The sequence below is a fragment of the Talpa occidentalis genome, unplaced genomic scaffold, assembly GCF_014898055.3.
Source record: "Talpa occidentalis isolate TD23 unplaced genomic scaffold, MPIMG_talOcc4v2.1 talOcc4.1050, whole genome shotgun sequence".
NCBI lineage: Eukaryota > Metazoa > Chordata > Mammalia > Eulipotyphla > Talpidae > Talpa > Talpa occidentalis.
The window spans coordinates 6,852-22,987 of record NW_023601050.1 but is presented as its reverse complement, the minus strand read 5'-3'; the positions used below and the strand labels follow the sequence as shown (position 1 = coordinate 22,987).

The 16,136-nt window shown below is 54.2% G+C and overlaps 1 protein-coding gene across 3 annotated transcripts; it reads right to left on the bottom strand.

Annotated features, from left to right (window-relative positions):
* Positions 1 to 1,168: 1,168 nt before the first annotated feature.
* LOC119237862 (zinc transporter ZIP3) lies at positions 1,169 to 11,648 on the bottom strand. 3 transcript variants are annotated; one of them, XM_037501705.2, is made up of 3 exons: positions 11,576 to 11,648; positions 9,829 to 10,160; positions 1,169 to 6,111 (listed from the first exon to the last, which is right to left on the bottom strand). In XM_037501705.2, the coding sequence occupies exons 2-3, from the start codon at positions 10,036 to 10,038 to the stop codon at positions 5,374 to 5,376; spliced, it is 948 nt and encodes a 315-aa protein (XP_037357602.1). In that variant the 5' UTR covers positions 10,039 to 10,160; positions 11,576 to 11,648; the 3' UTR covers positions 1,169 to 5,373. The 3 variants fall into 3 exon arrangements, with proteins under 3 accessions (XP_037357602.1, XP_037357603.1, XP_037357604.1); XM_037501706.2 differs by lacking the exon at positions 11,576 to 11,648 and adding an exon at positions 11,349 to 11,500; XM_037501707.2 differs by lacking the exon at positions 11,576 to 11,648 and adding an exon at positions 11,076 to 11,339.
* Positions 11,649 to 16,136: the final 4,488 nt, after the last annotated feature.

Sequence of the window (16,136 nt, the reverse complement as noted above, 5' to 3'; positions counted from 1 at the left end):
ACTAGGGTCTGTTGGCTTTTTGCTGGCCCTGGCCATTAGCCCAGGGACACACCTAGCTTTCAGTTGCTCTCCCCCCGCCCCCCATCTTGCAGAGATCCTCTCCCTGCCAGGTGTAGCTGTCCACCTGCAAAGTTCCAGCTCCTGCCTGACCTTGCACCCTGAGATGCGTCTTCCTGCCCCAATGCTCGGGCCCAGAGCAGCAGCTGTGCAGGGAGGAAGGCAGCAATCTTGCTCCCAGGATTGGTGAAATTATGCAGATGAAGCAGAGCTGAGAGCAACGCCTCTCACAGATTCAGTTTGACCTACAAATGTTTTTTATTGGTTGGTTTTCAAGTTTGGTGTCAACACTTTATGAGATCATTTGTTACAAACCAGTTTTCAGAAACAAACTGGCTGCCGACACCAGGCCTGGCTTCTGCGGGCTGACTGGAGGCACGTGTCTGTCCCTGGAGGCAGCCTGGGGTTGCTGCTGAAATGAGGGGATGTGTTATCACCACTTTGAGGATCGGGGTCACAGAACCCTTTGCAGCAGCAGACAGGATAAGCCCCTGTGACACCAGCAACCAGCGCTGCTCGGTCAGTGAGATAAAAGGATTATAATAAAGACCCCAGGGTCTTTGCATTGGCTGCTCCCTCTTCCAAAAAAGCTCTTCTTCATCTTCTTGGGGCTCAAATGTAGCCCTCAGAGGGCTCCTCCCTGGCCACACGACTGAAATGGTCTCTATTTTCACCTTGCCTTGTTGTCTTCGGGCCACTTAGTGCTACCAACATTGCATGACATGTGGATGTAACATCCCTCCCTCCCTAGAATGTGCGTTGCCTCACCCCTCTCACCAGGGAGTGCTTCTGCCCGCCCAGGGGTGCTGGACCATGTCCAGGGACATCTGTGATCACAACTAAGGGTGTTCCTGGCATTAAGATGATAGGGGCCAGGGATGCCGGTCAATACCATCCAGCTCCCAGGCTGCACCAGAATGACCTGGCAGTGCAGAAGGGGCAGCCCCTGAACTAGGACAACAGATGTCAAACTAGATCCCCAAGGCAGCAGCAGCTTCTCCAACCCCACCTCAAAGCCAGGAACATTCCTCACCCGCTACAATGTATGACAGCCTCAAATGTCCAGAGCCAGGGGAGGGGGGGCGGGGGAGTCCGTCCCAGGGGCCTTTTACTAGGCCTATGTGATGAAATCCGAACTACTCCAGCCAGTCCCTCTACCATGCTCCAAGGAACTGGGAGCTCTGAAGGACCCACTTCCGCACCACTGTTCTTTCTCCCCAGGCTGGGCAGCTAGCCATCACGTTGGCCCTTGGCCAGAAGCTCGCTCAGCTGGTCCCGCCCAGGAGCGGCAGACGTCTAGAGGTGGGGAATGGGGAGGGGTGGGGGTGGTCTTCCTGCGCCAGTCCAACCCGGCCTCAGCGCCAGGAGACTAGTGGAGATCTCCCGAGTCTTCACAGACACCCAGCCCTGCAGCAGTCCCCAGGCTGGCTCTGGGAAGGTCAGATGGGGGGGTCACTGGCTCGGCTCCAAAGCTCAGACAGCTCAGGGAGGCATTGGTGTAGCTGGGACAGGAGGGACGGGTGTCCCTCTACCTGGCAAGGCTGAGGGTCGAGAGGTGGGGGCCAGGGCAAGTCTGAGACGCTGCAGGCCGAGGGCCACCATCCCATCATCTGCTTCCTAGGGCCCCAGAAGGCGCAGATGAGCTGGGAGCTAGAGCTCCGGCTCCCCGCCCCACACTAATAACTTCTCGCCAGAAACACAAACAGCAGACAACAGAAGCCCCAGCACACTATTATTACAGTTGATTCAATCCATGAAGCCTCGGTGCCGCCTCGTAACTTCCCCCCCTTTTGTCTCCAGACCTAGGAGGGGAACCCAGCGGGCTCCATGCGGCTGTCATCAGCGCCCTGAACCCCGACTACCAGCAGCTTCTGGAGGGTGGCGGCCCAGCCAGGGGTACCGCCGGGCTCGGGCCGGCTGGGGCCAGTCCTGAGTGAGGTCTCCCCTGCAGAGCTCCGAATGGTGCCCCCATCCCCCAGTGACACCCACCTGGAGGGCGCCTGGTCCCAGTGGAGCCGCCCAGGAGGGACCAGCAGCCGCGCGTGGCTTGACTCAGTCCGTGCATCCAACAAAGGCGGTGCTTGTACTTTGAGCTCCGGGTTTTGGTTTTTAAACTGAAAACTTTGTGCTATTTGGGAGCGCTCGTGTCCGAGCAAACAGGAGCTGTGCCTCGTCATTGCCAGGTGTGTTTAACAACCCACCAGCAGGCATCTGTGTCCTGCTCCTCCGTCACAGTCACACGTGAGATCTCAAAGGCACCCGGCGTGGTTGCAAACCACCATTGGTCCCAGGTCTTCCTATGAATTCGGGTGGGCTTTCTCCCCTCCCCCCACCCCGCCGACATTGGCCAGGTCACTCTCTGAGGGGGTGTCCTGGGAATTGTGCAGCATCCCCAGCCCCCACCCACTTGCGGGCAGAACACCCCAGTCATGACAGTCAGATGTCCCCAGGCATTGCTGTGTTCAGGAGTGGAGGGGCAGAATTACCCGAACTAAGAACCTGTGTTAACAAGACCCCTCAGAAACAGGACTGTGCTTCCGCAGGCAACTGTCCTTGATGCTGCCAAGCTGCAGAGCTGGATGGAGGCTTTGTGTCATCTGGCTGCAGGCCGGGGTTGGTCCAGGGCCCCAGGCAGTGACTGATCTTCAGTCTTTTCCAAGAGGACTGGCAGAGCAGGTGGGGATGAAATCTTTGTGCTGGCCTTTGAAGACCCTGGTCTAGATCACGCTCCACCCTAGGAGGGACCCGAGCTCCCCCAGATCTCAGTCAGAGGGCAAGATGCTCTTACCCTGATAGGGACACACGCTGACCCTTGCCCCAAGTGGGGAAAGCTGACCAAACTGGCCAAGAGACACCGAAGCAGATCCCAGGGCTGAGTCTTGGATCACAGCAGACGAGGGCGTGACCAGGAGCGGCTGGGGGCAGGCCCAGTCCCTCCAACTTCTCAGGGTTGCCGGGGGGTCCGGAAGCAGCTTGCTGGGCAGCCAAGCATGGCCATGGCCCAGGAGAAAGCCACATCTGAGGGCAGAGAAGGGCACTCAAGGTCTCCACATCCTGAGGCTCTGCTCCGCCTGGGAAGTCAGCTCAGAGTAAGGGAGTGATGTGGCTGTGGAGGTTCCAATAGGGGTGCGGGTCCTCCCCCACCACATATCCAGGGAGTGGCAGGCAGGTTTGTACTAACCCCAGGGTTACCTTAGGGAGTTGATGGCTGATGGGAGGGTGGGACCCCAATGTGTGTGCCTCTTACAGTGATGAGGATCCAGAGCTGGGTACCCCTGGAGCACACAATTCTGCCCCTCTGCTGAATTCAGGGCACAGGGTCTGTCTTCCTGTGTGGGAGGCCCAGATGCCTCCACCCTCTCCCCAGCCAGCCCACTCCACAGGATACATCCCCTGTGAAGGGAGGCCCTGACTCCACCTTCCCACCCCAGCAGGAATCTGGGGCTCTACAAAGACCCACACACTTGCTCCACGTAGAACCCAAACTAGTGAAACTTTCCACTTAGCCAGGGGAGTGAAGGGGGCAGGTGGAGGTTGGAAACACTGGGTCAGGGTGCTCCTACACACAGGGTGCTTTCCCAGTACAGGGGAGGTTCAGGCCGTGCCAGGTCTGTCCCTGGTATAAGTCAGAAGTTCAATAGTCAAGTACTTCCAACAGCAACAGGATGGAGGAAGGAAGTGGAGAGGAAGTGGGGACATCTCCCAAAGGAGAGGAAGTGGGGACATCTCAGACATACATCCCAGGGACCCAGGAGTTGCATGAAGTGACACAGAAGCAGAAGCAGCCTTCCCCATCATCCCTGCTCCCCATAACTTTCAACATTGAAAGAGGCCAAAGCTGTGGAAAAGGTTGTCTTCGAGAATCTTGGGCTGGTGGAGACCAGCAGGTGGCAGCAGGCCAGTCCCCAGGGCACCCACCTGAGACACGCAATTAGCTGGTCCTGGGATGCCCAAGGTGGCCAGAGTGGTGAACCGGAGGTCCCACTGAGCCCAGGGCCACAGGCCAGAGGGGCCCATCTTTGTGGGGAGCACAAATGGACCCTTTGCAGTTGCTCTTCCTAGTGTTGCCAGTGTCAGTGGGGGCAGTGGGAGGCACAGGGAGGAATCTGGGAGTCTAGAAGGCACACACCAGGGATCTTGTGTGCAAGCCAAGTGGATGAGAGAGGAAGCAGCAAGGGGATCAGTAACAAGCAGGCCCAAGCAGCCAGTGACAAAGTGGGGAGACGCTCAGGCCCAGAGGCAGGATGCTGGGCTTGAGGCCAGCGTGAGGCGCGGCAAAGCAGGCAAGGGACCCAGTCCAGTGCTGCCGACTCTGCTCCCCACCACGCCTCTGCTGGCAGCAAGGCTCCCAGCAAGGCTGAGCAAATCCCCAGGAATGATTTCATGGTCTCATTCCCCAGGCATGTGGCTGGGTTGCTAGGACAACAGCTGAAGCCCTGGAGAGGTGGTTTCCATACTGGCACCAAGAGCTATACCAGCCCAACTGGGCTGTTAGTCCCCACTCCCTGCACCATCCAGTGGGGCTGCTTCACATGCATGTGTCTGCTGGTGAGAACTGCACTGTCCCAGCTCCACTGCCTGCAGGAGTCCATTTTCCTCTGGAGACTGCTGGTGCACACAGGGTAGGGAACCTCCCCACATCCAGACCCTGTCCGTGAGTCTCCCCTGCCCACGTGTCTGTTTCCTTTGGGAACCAAGACAGTCACTCTGGCCCAGAAGACCCAGACCCTGGAGAGAAGCCTCCACACTCCCAGGGGGCCACAATAGATGGCAGGGGACAAAGAGGGGGATCCTGTGGTATCCAGGAGGCACGGACTCAGGGGCAGGGTTCAGAGCAGTTCTGTGGGGAACAGAAGCAGCTCAGTGCTGGCGGCACCTGTGAGTGGTCAGTCAGGGGCAGAGGCCAGAGACCTGGATCCGAGCAGGTTCAGTGGCCAGGCGGAGCTGGGCTCGCTCCTGTCCTTGTCCTTGTCCATGGGTGAGGTGTGAGGGGAGGGTCTCCGACCCCCAGCCCCATTTAGATGTCCAGTTCTACCTCGAGGGAGATGCCAGCCCCCACTGCCCAAGGTTGACATGGCCACACAGCTTTGGTGAATACTTTTAAGTATTTTTAAAAGTAGTAGCAGTGCTCCAAGGCTGGGGTGTAGGTTCTGGGGGCAACCTGGTCCCGAGGCGGCCCTCTGTGTGCTGGCAGCACCAGGGGCCTGAGCTCTCCCCCTGGAGGGAGACAGAGGTGGGGATGTGGCCTGGATCTGGCCTGGATTCCCGGCGGGGTCTGGCGGGCGGGCTGGGGTAGCCACACCGGCGACAGGCTGGTCACCACTTGAGGAAAACCATGGCGGCCAGGATGGCGTAGCCCAGCACCAGGAAGAGGACTTTGAGCAGCCGGTCGCTCTTCTCCTCCAGCTCCTTGGCCAGGATCTCAAAGAAGGTGACGAAAAGGAAGGTGCCACCTGCCAGGCCCTGCAGCAGCACCGAAGCCACGCTGCTGGGCACACCCTGCGCACTCTCGATGCCCAGACCGATGCTGATGCCCAGGGGGATCATGGCGCTCACGGTGATGGCCAGCTTGGCTGCGTCCCTCAGGGGCATCGCACTCCTGGCCATGCTGATGCCCAGGGCCACAGCCACCAGTGTCTCGTGGATGGCTACCCCCACGAACAAACTCACCACCTTCTCCCCCTCCTCCTGCAGGCCCAGGGCCAGGCCCTCAAAAATGGAGTGGGCTGACAGGGCAAAGACCAGGCTGAGCAGCCGCAAGGGACTGGAGCGAGACAGCTCCTGGACGCTCAGCCCGTGGTGGCTGTGGGTGTGGGGCTCCACGTAGAGCCCATGGCCCCGGCTGCCCCCCATGAAGGGGCTCTCGTACTCTGAGTCGCTGCCAGCGTCTGAGCCGGCGTTGAAGGTCTCTAGGTCGATGAAGGACGGCTTCTCCTTGCGGAAGGTCAGGACAAGCTGCTCCAGGAAGACGGTCATGAAGAAGCCCAGCATCATAATGGTCTCCGCCAGCGGGTAGTCCGTGCTGATGTGTCCGAGGCTCAGGACTTTCTGCAGCTGGAGCGGGGCACAGGGACAGAGGGAGGGGAGAGGGAAGGAGGGGCGCTCAGAGGCGGGCGGCTGGGACCCCTCACCACCACTCAGCAGATGTCACCAGAAATACTTCACATGAGACAGATTTTAAAAGGGGGGAGTGGGCCTCCCCGGTGGCGCAGCGGGTTGAGCGCCGCGCTGTGAAGCTGTCCGCAGCCTCTGCAGCATGGGTTCGATTCCCGGCTGGCCAGGGAGATTCCCACATGGCGCGGCAGACCTCTCCTGTCTCGCCCGCTGCTCCCCCCAGCAGTGTCTTTGGTCCTTCTGCCTGTTCTGCTCCCCACTCTGTCTCTGGTGAATCCTCTCACCCTCCTGCGCCTCTGGCCTGTACCCCAGCTCTTGTATAAATAAATCTTTAAAAATATATAACTAAAAAATAATAATAAAAAAATAAAAAGGGGAGAAGGCAGCTCCTCCCTGATGACTGGGACAGGGAATCATGGGGCTTCCCATTACATCTTCTACATCAACCAAATAATATAAAAATGAATAGTGGGCTGAACTGTGGTCCCCAAAAGAGATGGCCACCTGCAACCTCAGAACACGCCCTTATTTGGAGGCAGGGCCATGTTAGCTGTAATTAAGGTGTCCTAGACTGGGCAGCGACTGGGAGCGACCGGCCTGGCCGACACACTGACCTTGGACTATTATGACTTCAGCTATCCTTTCTCGCCCGGATGCCTATCTGGCATTTGCTTCCATATAACTCAGTGGTGTGAGCTCTGCTTCCCATCAGTTCCCATCACATCAAGCTCCTGGGTGAACACGCTGAGAACCACCATATTTGGCTATACCCCAAGGGAATCCTCCAAGTCAGGGCTGTCCACTAGAAGCTTCTGGACAAGGAAAGCATTCTTTACCTGAGCTCTGTGTTACAAAAGGCACACCACCCATGTCCGCTGAGGACGTGAAATATGCCTGATGTGGCTGAGCACTAGAATGCTGCGCTGTATTTCACTGTGATTCACTGAATGCTGACAAGCCATATTCAGCGAGCGGCTGCCACGTCGGAGAGTAATGGTAGGTGCTGTCTAGAGAGGTGAGGGGTAGGTCAGTTTACCTGGACTCCTAGCGCGCTGCATACATTGAGCTCTTTCTAGCTTTTGGAACTCAGAACTTGCCAGTGGCTCTGTTAGAATGTTCTTCCTCCCCAGTGTACAACCAGCTGGCTGATCTCATGCTTCAGGTCTTGGCTTATGTTAATTTCCAAGTACGCTATTTAAACAGATGCCCTGGCCCCTCCCTCCAACTGACCGCACCCACTTCTCTCCCAGCACGGCCTTCACTACACACTCACACAAGGCTCTCCACCAGGCCAGTCTGGGCCATCCAGAGGACAGCCACGAGGTCTGGCCACCTTGGCATCATGGGGTGCTGATGCTTGGGAAAGGTAATCATGAGGTTGACTAGTATCCCTGGTCCCCACCCACTCAGTGCCAGGACATCCCCAGTCATGATAACACAGATGTCCCCAGACACTGCCCAGTGTCCCCTGGGGGCAGAGTCAACCCGGGTTGAGAGCCCTGTACAGCAACAGGCGTGTTTCCGTGGAGAAATAATTGCGCTATTTACTAACCCCCACGTGGAGTCCCGCGTGTGCCTCTCGGGAAGATACCAACTCAGAAAAAACACTAGCTACCCCTAAGGGGATGAACATGGTCAGGAAAGATGAGGCTGACACATAAGAGTCACAGATTGTGTCCTGTACTCTGGAGTGCAAGGCAAGCACTGTCAGCCAGGGCTGAGGGAGGGCTAGGAGGGAGACCTTACCCACCAAGGCATGGGAAGGCTGCGAGCAGGGGCATGGCATGGAAGTGCTTTGGGGGGATCGTGAGAGGGCCATGTGTGAAGAAGGGGCCTGCTGTCCAGACCTAAGGCAGGAGGATGACGAGGGGTGATACTGTGGGAATGCAGGGAAAAAAGCGGGGGGTGGGGACCTAAAGAGGTGCTTGGCATGAGGAAGGCATCAGAGGACTCTGAACCATGGTCAGTGCCACTGTATGGGTTTTCCGTGCTGTGTAATGAAGCAACCAGCTCAGCAGCAGCAAACAACACAGATGCATCCTCAGGGCTCTGAACACGAGCAATCTGGTCACAGCCGAGGGCTGCCTGCTCAGGGCCACGTCCATCTTAAATGCAGGTGTGGTCTGGGGTGGGACCTCACCCAGACCCCAGGTCCACTTACAGGATCCCTTGGGGTGGCAGGATCTGATTTCCTATAACTGTAGGGCTGAGGACCCTATTTCCTGGCAGGACACTGGCAGGGGATTGCTCTTGGCTGCCAGAGGCCCCCCTCAGTTTCTCCCCTGGCATTCTGCTCCTTGCAGTATGGCCTCTTGCTCTCATGAGGCCAGTAGGTGCAGGCCTGCTGCTGTTTCTGGTCTCTCTTATAGGCTCACCTGATTAGGCCAGACCCACCCAATCACTCTCCCTTTGATGAACTCAGTGTCAACTGACGAGGGACCACAATCACATCAGCAAGATCCCTTCTGCAGGATAACTTGCACTAACAGTGACATCTCATAGCTACAGCCACCCCCCCCACCATGCTCATGGGGATGGTAGGGTATATAGGGCATGCCCACCAGGAGCTAGGAATCTTGGGTTACATTTGAATTCCACCCACCACACTAACAACTTCCAATGAATAAATCCCAGATGACACCTTCCTTCCTTGATACCCAGCACATGGAGAAAGGATGTGGTGGTAAATCTAGGATCTCCTTGTTTCCATGGGGAGCAGAGCAGCAAATCCTGACTGTTCGCCGAGCACATGACCTAACACAAATCCATCTCCATATCAAAACTGGCCAAGAGAGAGAAGTGTACAAAGGCCTTCCAGCTATGCCCTTCAAGGGAGTCATGTTGGGTGCCAACCTGGGGGCGCTCAGTACAGGTCACTGGAGGACTATGTTAGGATGGCCTCCAATGGTCCCTGCCTCCCGCTATCCATGCCGCACGTGGCCTCTCCTCTTGAGCACGGGTGGGGACACACTACAGCAAAGAAAATACTACAGCAGAGGGACTGCTATCACTGAGTCACACAAGTCTGTAATTTTTGTCCTACAGGCAGATTCCACTGTGGTCTCAGCTTGGCGATAAAGAAAAAAGGTCATGATGGGGAGGCCCGGGAGGCAAGGGCCCGAAAGCAGTCCCAGCCAATAACCAGGGAGAAACTAGGCCCTGAGTCTGGCCACTGGAAAGGAAATGAACCTTACCATAATCATGTGAGCTTGGAAGCCTATCTATCTCCAACCAAACCTTGAGATGAGACCACAGCCCAGGGGACACTTTGCTGCCTCATGAGAGCCTGGACACAGCTGCTAAGTAAGCCATGCCCGGTCTCCTGACCACCAGCAGGAAGTGTTTACCATAGAAACTGTGAGACAATAAATGTGTGCTATGTTATGATAAAGGACCTCTGAAGGGGCAGGACCACCAGCCCCTGGAAAGTGTAAGCTACCTGGGGGGGTGATCTTGCTGGCCCCCCAGCAAGACTAATGAGCCCACCAGCTGGGAAGCCCAAGTCAAGAATCAATCCACCCACAAGAACAGCAAATTCCTTTCCTATTTTCATTGTCCTCATAGAGTCAAAGACCCCCCCTAAGCTCGGTGTTAGCCTTAAAAGACTATCAGAGAGCCTTGGCTGTAGGTGCCATGGCTGCTGCCACCAGCACTTACCTTTTCCCTCACAGCTGGCAGTAAAGCATTGAAGCACGTGGCCAGAAAGACTCCGCCTCCAAAGGTGTTGCAGAGTGAGAGAATCTTCTTTGAGCGGTGGGCCTTCTCAAAATCAGTCTCAATGATCTTCACAGGCAGCAGGGAGCCAAGCAGCATGAAGAAGAATACCCCCACCATGCACAGGATTTTGGCCACCAACAGCTTCATCATGGTGGCGGCCCAGGCTGCTCCAGTCACTGCAGGGCCAAACCATGTGTGGATGCACACTCCCAGTCCACGCTGTGCTACCGGACGCAACTACGCAGCTGGGTGTTCATGCCTCAGACCAGCCACTGTGAATGCCAGGGACAACCAAGTTAGTCGTGAGATTAACTGAGCAGCTCAAGCAGCCAAGCCCATCACCCCTTTCTTTACTCAATTCTGAGCTTGGCACACAACATTGCCTTTTTTTTTTTTTTTCATTTTGTACATAACATTGCCTCTTGCAGAAAATTCTCCACTGTGACACTATCCAATATGACAGCTACAAGTCACAAATACCTGTTCAAACTAATTAAAATTAGATAAAATGTTGAATTCAGCTCTTTATCATTATGCCATATTTCAAATGCTCAGAAGCCATATGGGACTAGCAGCCCCTGTATACACAAAGAACATTTCCACCCTTGCAGAATGTATTATTGAATAGTGCTGCTTCAACCACTCCCCACTGCCTAAGGTGCTGTACCATCAGCTCCTGCTTCACCCACTCCATACTGGCCTTTGTGGTCCTTGAATGTGCCAAGCCCACTCCTGCCTCAGGGTATTTGCCTCAGTTCTCTCTGCCTGGGACACTTCTCTTCCCACCTTCCAATGTCTCATTTTCAATTCCCTTCTTCGAATACCCCTCAGAAGGACCTCCTGGCCAACCCGTGCCTTAAACTGTATCCCCTCTACCCACTAAGAGGCCTGGAGCAGAACAGGTGCTCTAATCGCTGGCTGAACGAATGGATGAGCAGAAGTATGTGGGTCTCTTTCCATGACTCAATGAGCCAACATAGAACACTCTGGGGCCCAAAATGCCAGTTAGTAGAGGGACCTTGGTTGCTCCCAGGTCCTAGGTTCTCCCATCCTCATCTTACAGCTCTTGCCCCCATTTCTTTGAGCTCTTCAAGTCTCAGCTCAGATCTCACCGGTCAGAGAACCCTCCCCAGCCCCTTCTCTGCTACTATTTTTAAGCACTATTTGCGCTATGGGAACGACATAACTTAAAGTCCTTGAATGTTATCTTGCTGGCAACTGCCAGCTCTGCGGGGGCAGGCAGTCTGTCGTGCTCAAGTTGGACCACCCAGCAACACCCAGCGCCGAGCCAAGCACACAACAGGCGCTCAGTCAAATCCCTGGCAGGTCTCTAGATGCCTCCTTCAGTCTGCGGAGTGGGGCGAGGGTGGCCTGGACTCTCAACCCAGGGGCTGACTGGCTGGGGCCGAGGAAGGATGGGGTAGTTGGCTCATTCATTCATTCGTTCGTTCAGCACTTACTGGGCGTCGTCTGTGTGCCCCGCGCGACACGGGCGCCTGATGCGGAGAGCGAGGCCAGCCTGGTCCCGGCCGGGAGGGGACGGCCACGCTCTGCTGGGGAAGCCGGACGCAAACCCACACGTCTCGCCCATGAAGGTGAATTCGACGGCGAGCGTCCGAAACCGGCGCCCCCGTCCGCCAGGCCATCGGCCGCCGCCCGCTCCGCCCCGGGCCCTGCCCGCACGTACCTCCCCAGGGCCTCCGCCCGCCGCCGCTCAACCGCCGCGCGGTCTAGACCCACAGCCACCGTCCCGGCCGAGGCCCCAGCTCGGCGCGCTGCTGCTGACGCCCCGCCCACGCCCGTGACCATTGGCCTCCGAGAGAGCCACGGGCCTAACGCGCCACACCATTGGACGCCGTGGCTGCCACTAATGCTGCGACCCCACCTCTCCGTTCTGCAGGGGAAAATAGTTCCTCCCGCTGCGCGGTACAGCCACCAGGTGGTTCCGGAGAGAAACTCTGAACTTAGAGGAAAGGTTCCGTGAGGTTTGGCTTGCAGAGCTGTCCAGGGGCACTTGGTGCTGAATCCCTCTCCAATCGAAGCTGAGCCATTGAAGGGAAACAATTTCCTAGAGGAGACTGTCCCTTTCTGAGCGTCCTAGATGCTAGTGCGCTTCCCATCAGCTTAAGAAGCAGATATATAGATTCAGTATTTCCCATACTTTGTGCCAGGACCTTTTCTAGAAGAACATTCATCAACAAAGCAAAGATCTCTCCCTGTTTGGATCTTATATTCTAGAAGAAGACACAGAAAACTGATAACATAATAAGTAAGGGAATTCACCATGTGCTGCTGAATGGAAAAATCTGCCAAAACCTTTCTTAGAGGGAACCCACGGATCCCACTCACTCACTGAACACCAACATCTGAATTCCATCAGTTTGTGGCCCAAGATGTCAAGTCATGAAAGGCAGAGAAATGCTTCCAGATCAAAGGAGGCTAAAAAAAAATGGACACGACAACCAAGTGCAATAGGTGGTTTTGGATTAAATTCTGTATTTTAAAGAATATGCTGTAGAGGACATCACTGGAACAAGGAACAAAATTGAATGTGCACTAAATAACTGGGGAAAAACTATTTCAAGGAATTGTGGACTATATAATCCCCATTTGTAAACAATGACAAAATACACATCATAGGGTTATTAATCACACAGAGAAAGATCTAAAAGTTTATAAACAAACTATTTATTTACAGTGCGATTGGGATGAGGGAGTAAGATGTGACTTTCCATTGTGTATTAAGGTAGAAGAAGTAGGACCAAGACGGTGGATTAGGAGGAACTTGTGCTTATCGCCTCACCAGAACACAAAAAATCTACACTTAAATAGACACTAAACCTCACAGAAGCAGACCTGAAACTCAATGACTAGAGCTTCCACAACAAAGGATAAAAAGGTAGCACCCAGAGGAGTGGGTGAGACAGAGATGCTCTTGCCAATGAAGAAACTGCATTTGCAGGGACATCGAAGTACAGTTGGGACATTTGTAATGTGCGGGACTTTTCCCTGAGGAGTGAGGAGAGGACTGTGTTTAACACCCCACACCCCAACCCTATGATCCAGAACAGTGGAGAGGAGCCCTTGGAATCCATGCACTGAGGACCAGAGGGAAGTGAGAGTAGGGAATTGGAAAAAAGGTAGACACTAAGATCCAGCCCTCAATAGGCCCTTGAACAGACTCATTTGCCCTGGGACCTAAAGCAATAACACCAGTCTGAGCAATGCTTGTGCTCTGGAAAAGGAATCCCAGACACCAGCCTTATAGTGGAGGCCTGGGAGGCAAAGAACACTAATGAATAACCCCAGGTCATTGTCACCCTCAACAAAGTGGGTGGGCACCATCTTGGAAGCCACCCTCCACACTCCTAAATCCCAGAGCGAATCCCTGATTAGGCAATCCACCACCCACAGGAATTAGCCTAACTACTTGGTAGTTGAGAGATAACAATCAAGAGGGTCCCTCCCACACCCAGGGACAAGCAGGCCTAGCCCCTGCTGGCCGGCAAACAGGCTGGTTCCCACAGCCAAGAAGCACCCCACAGACTTGCAAAGCATGGGCACCTAGCTTTCTAGACAGATTATAATTTTTATTTATGGACTTTGGTGTTTGTACCTTATACTTTGATAAACATTTTAAGTACAGCAATGAGAGAGAGAGGCCTACATGAGCTTACAAAAGAACGAAGAACAGCTCGAGCTGGGCGGAATTTGTGGTCTGCACCCTTCACATTCACATTGAATGGATTCATACTCTCTGGCCCTATCACGCACTAGGCAACTTGGGGTGGCAGCCCCATCATAACACAAGTGACCACCAGAACGTCCCTGGTTGGGAGGGCCTATAATTTCAAAAGGAGGAGCACAATGCTGAACTCGAGGACTGGGACCGTTTCCGAGCTCACCCCGAGAGCTTTCAGGATTACATGCAACCTTATTCCTTCTGAGAGTGCCTTTCCGGCTACGAGGATGGAAGAGGTACCAGTGCGCCACCTGGTGGCTGAGCGGGCAATCAATCACCTCAACTTCTCTCCAGGGCCAGGAAGTGGGGAGTGGGGGGCGGGGGACGGGGCGGGGTGTGGAAGGAGTTTTGCTGCAACTCTTCGCAAATAATCTTTTTCTGTAAGGTGGGATGGATGGAAAGCCACATTTGTTTTGGGTATTCAAGTTACCCAGGATGGTATAAAATCTTTGCTGGGCCTCCGTGGAGGCGCAAGGGGTTAAGAGGCAACCTATGAAGCTATCCACAGACACCACAGCTTGAGTTTGATTCCCTGCCAGGGAGCTACCCACATGGCGCAGCAGACCTCTCCTGACTCGCTTGCTGCTCCCCTCCGCAGTGGATTTCAGTCAATCTGCCTCTTCTGTTCCCACTGTCTCTGGTGAATCCTCTCACTCCCCACACCTCTGGTCTGTACCCTAGTTCTTGTATGCATAAATACTTAAAAAAATAAAATCCTTGCTGTGTATAGCACATGAACAAATTATTTTTTCTGGTGGCAATATGGTTTGGGAAGTTCACGTTTGACACATCGATCCAGGGCCTACTGGGTGGTGGTAATACTGACATCTGCCTGGATCATTCTCTGGGGGCCCATCCTGGGTACTGTAGGGTGTCCAGTGACATCCCTGGCCCCACCCACTTGATGCCAGAAGCACCCCCAACGTGATAACCACTGATGTTCCCAGATATCACCTAGTGTCACCTGGGGAGCAGAACCACTGATTGAGCAGGTCGCTTCTGGGAAAAAGACAGTTTCTTTCTTGATGCTTCCTGAGACTAGATATGGGTGATTTGTAGTCTAGCACCCAGGAAGTATGTGCCAAGGTTGTGGAGACAGAGAAAACAAACCTTCATAACCCCATCTATGGCGGCAGTAACTGCCTTAAATTTTAAGCCTCAACCCACTCCTGGAAGCTATTTCCCAGTCATGACTTACCCTAATTCCGTATTTAATTTTTAGTATTTTTTTGGCTCAGTGCACCTGACAGGTATATTAAGAAATATCCTATTTCTAATTTGTGTGGGATCAAGTGGCAATTATCCATTACACACTTCTCATCAAGGTATTTAGAGCAGCCTTGGGCTTTGGGGATGAGATGTTGACAGTGGTTCTTCTTTCTTCTTTTTTTCCCCACTCCCAAGAGTCTCTGGACCTTTCCTGAACACTCGTGCTGGGTTGGGGATACTTTGGGAGAGGTTCTTTGGGTCCTACTGCTGATGGACAAACAGGACAGGAGGGAAGGAACAAAGGTTACCCAAGAAGACCTAAGCAACACATGCAAGCAGCTGCCGGAATATGTCGCTCATGGTCAGTGCTTCTCAAAGTGGGGTTCTCCCAACAGGTGCACCAGGATCACCTGGGCTGCTTAAGCAGGCCAGCAGCATGCACCAAGGACCCCCAGCTGCAATAGGCACAATGTCCCCTGACGTGGCCCAGTGTTTCCTGTTGACAATCACCACCCTACATGCATGAGGCAGAGACTAGTCAGCAGGAAGCAGGTGTCCTTGGGTGATTTCAGTGTGCAGCCCAGGTGGGGCCTCCTAACCCTCCCTACTGACCTGGGGCCACCAGTCCAGTTTAATTGAAGACAGGAAGGACACAGGCTTTGCTGGCACCAGGGAACATTTGGACTTTGCCCAAAGCAATATTTAGGTTTGCCAAACCTTAGAATGATGCAGGGATATTTTTCCGGAAGAATTCCCATGACTCCACAGACATTGGGGCCACATGGAGACTTGGGGTGGGGGTTCACTTGAGACCAAAGACTTGGGCACCAGTGATTCACAACTGCTCCTCCATCTTGGAACTCCAGATAGCACAGCTCCCTTGATGGAGCAGGTGAACAATCAGGTCCCTTCTGGTCGGCAGCAGTTAAGACAGTTGGAACATCGTCTAAGCTTAAACCTGTGAGCCACTCTAAGGCACTCCAATAACCCCCACCTCCTGGTGGTAATGCCCTGTACAATCCCTCCTACTGGGTATGCTGAAGGCATAAAAAAAAGTCACACACACAACTGGGCTTGCACTAGGTTTCTATTTTTGTTCAAAATATTAACCATGTGCACAGAAAACTTTTAGGATAGAAAATTTAGCAGTGTCTGTCTCTGAAGAGTGCATTTTATGTCTCGTATTTATTTTTATAATTTTTTTTTATGCTTTGCATGTCTTCAACTAAAAATAACATGAGACTTGGGGTAGGATGACCAGTTGGGATGGAGACCTACCCCTGCCCCCCTCTCCCCC

Bases quoted from the DNA above. Each gene is read 5' to 3' on its own strand.
- LOC119237862 (XM_037501705.2), bottom strand. From the start codon at position 10,038: ATGATGAAGCTGTTGGTGGCCAAAATCCTGTGCATGGTGGGGGTATTC. The intron at 6,112-9,828 runs GTAAGTGCTGGT...GCCCCGCTCCAG, and splicing joins TGCCAGCTGTGAGGGAAAAG to CTGCAGAAAGTCCTGAGCCT.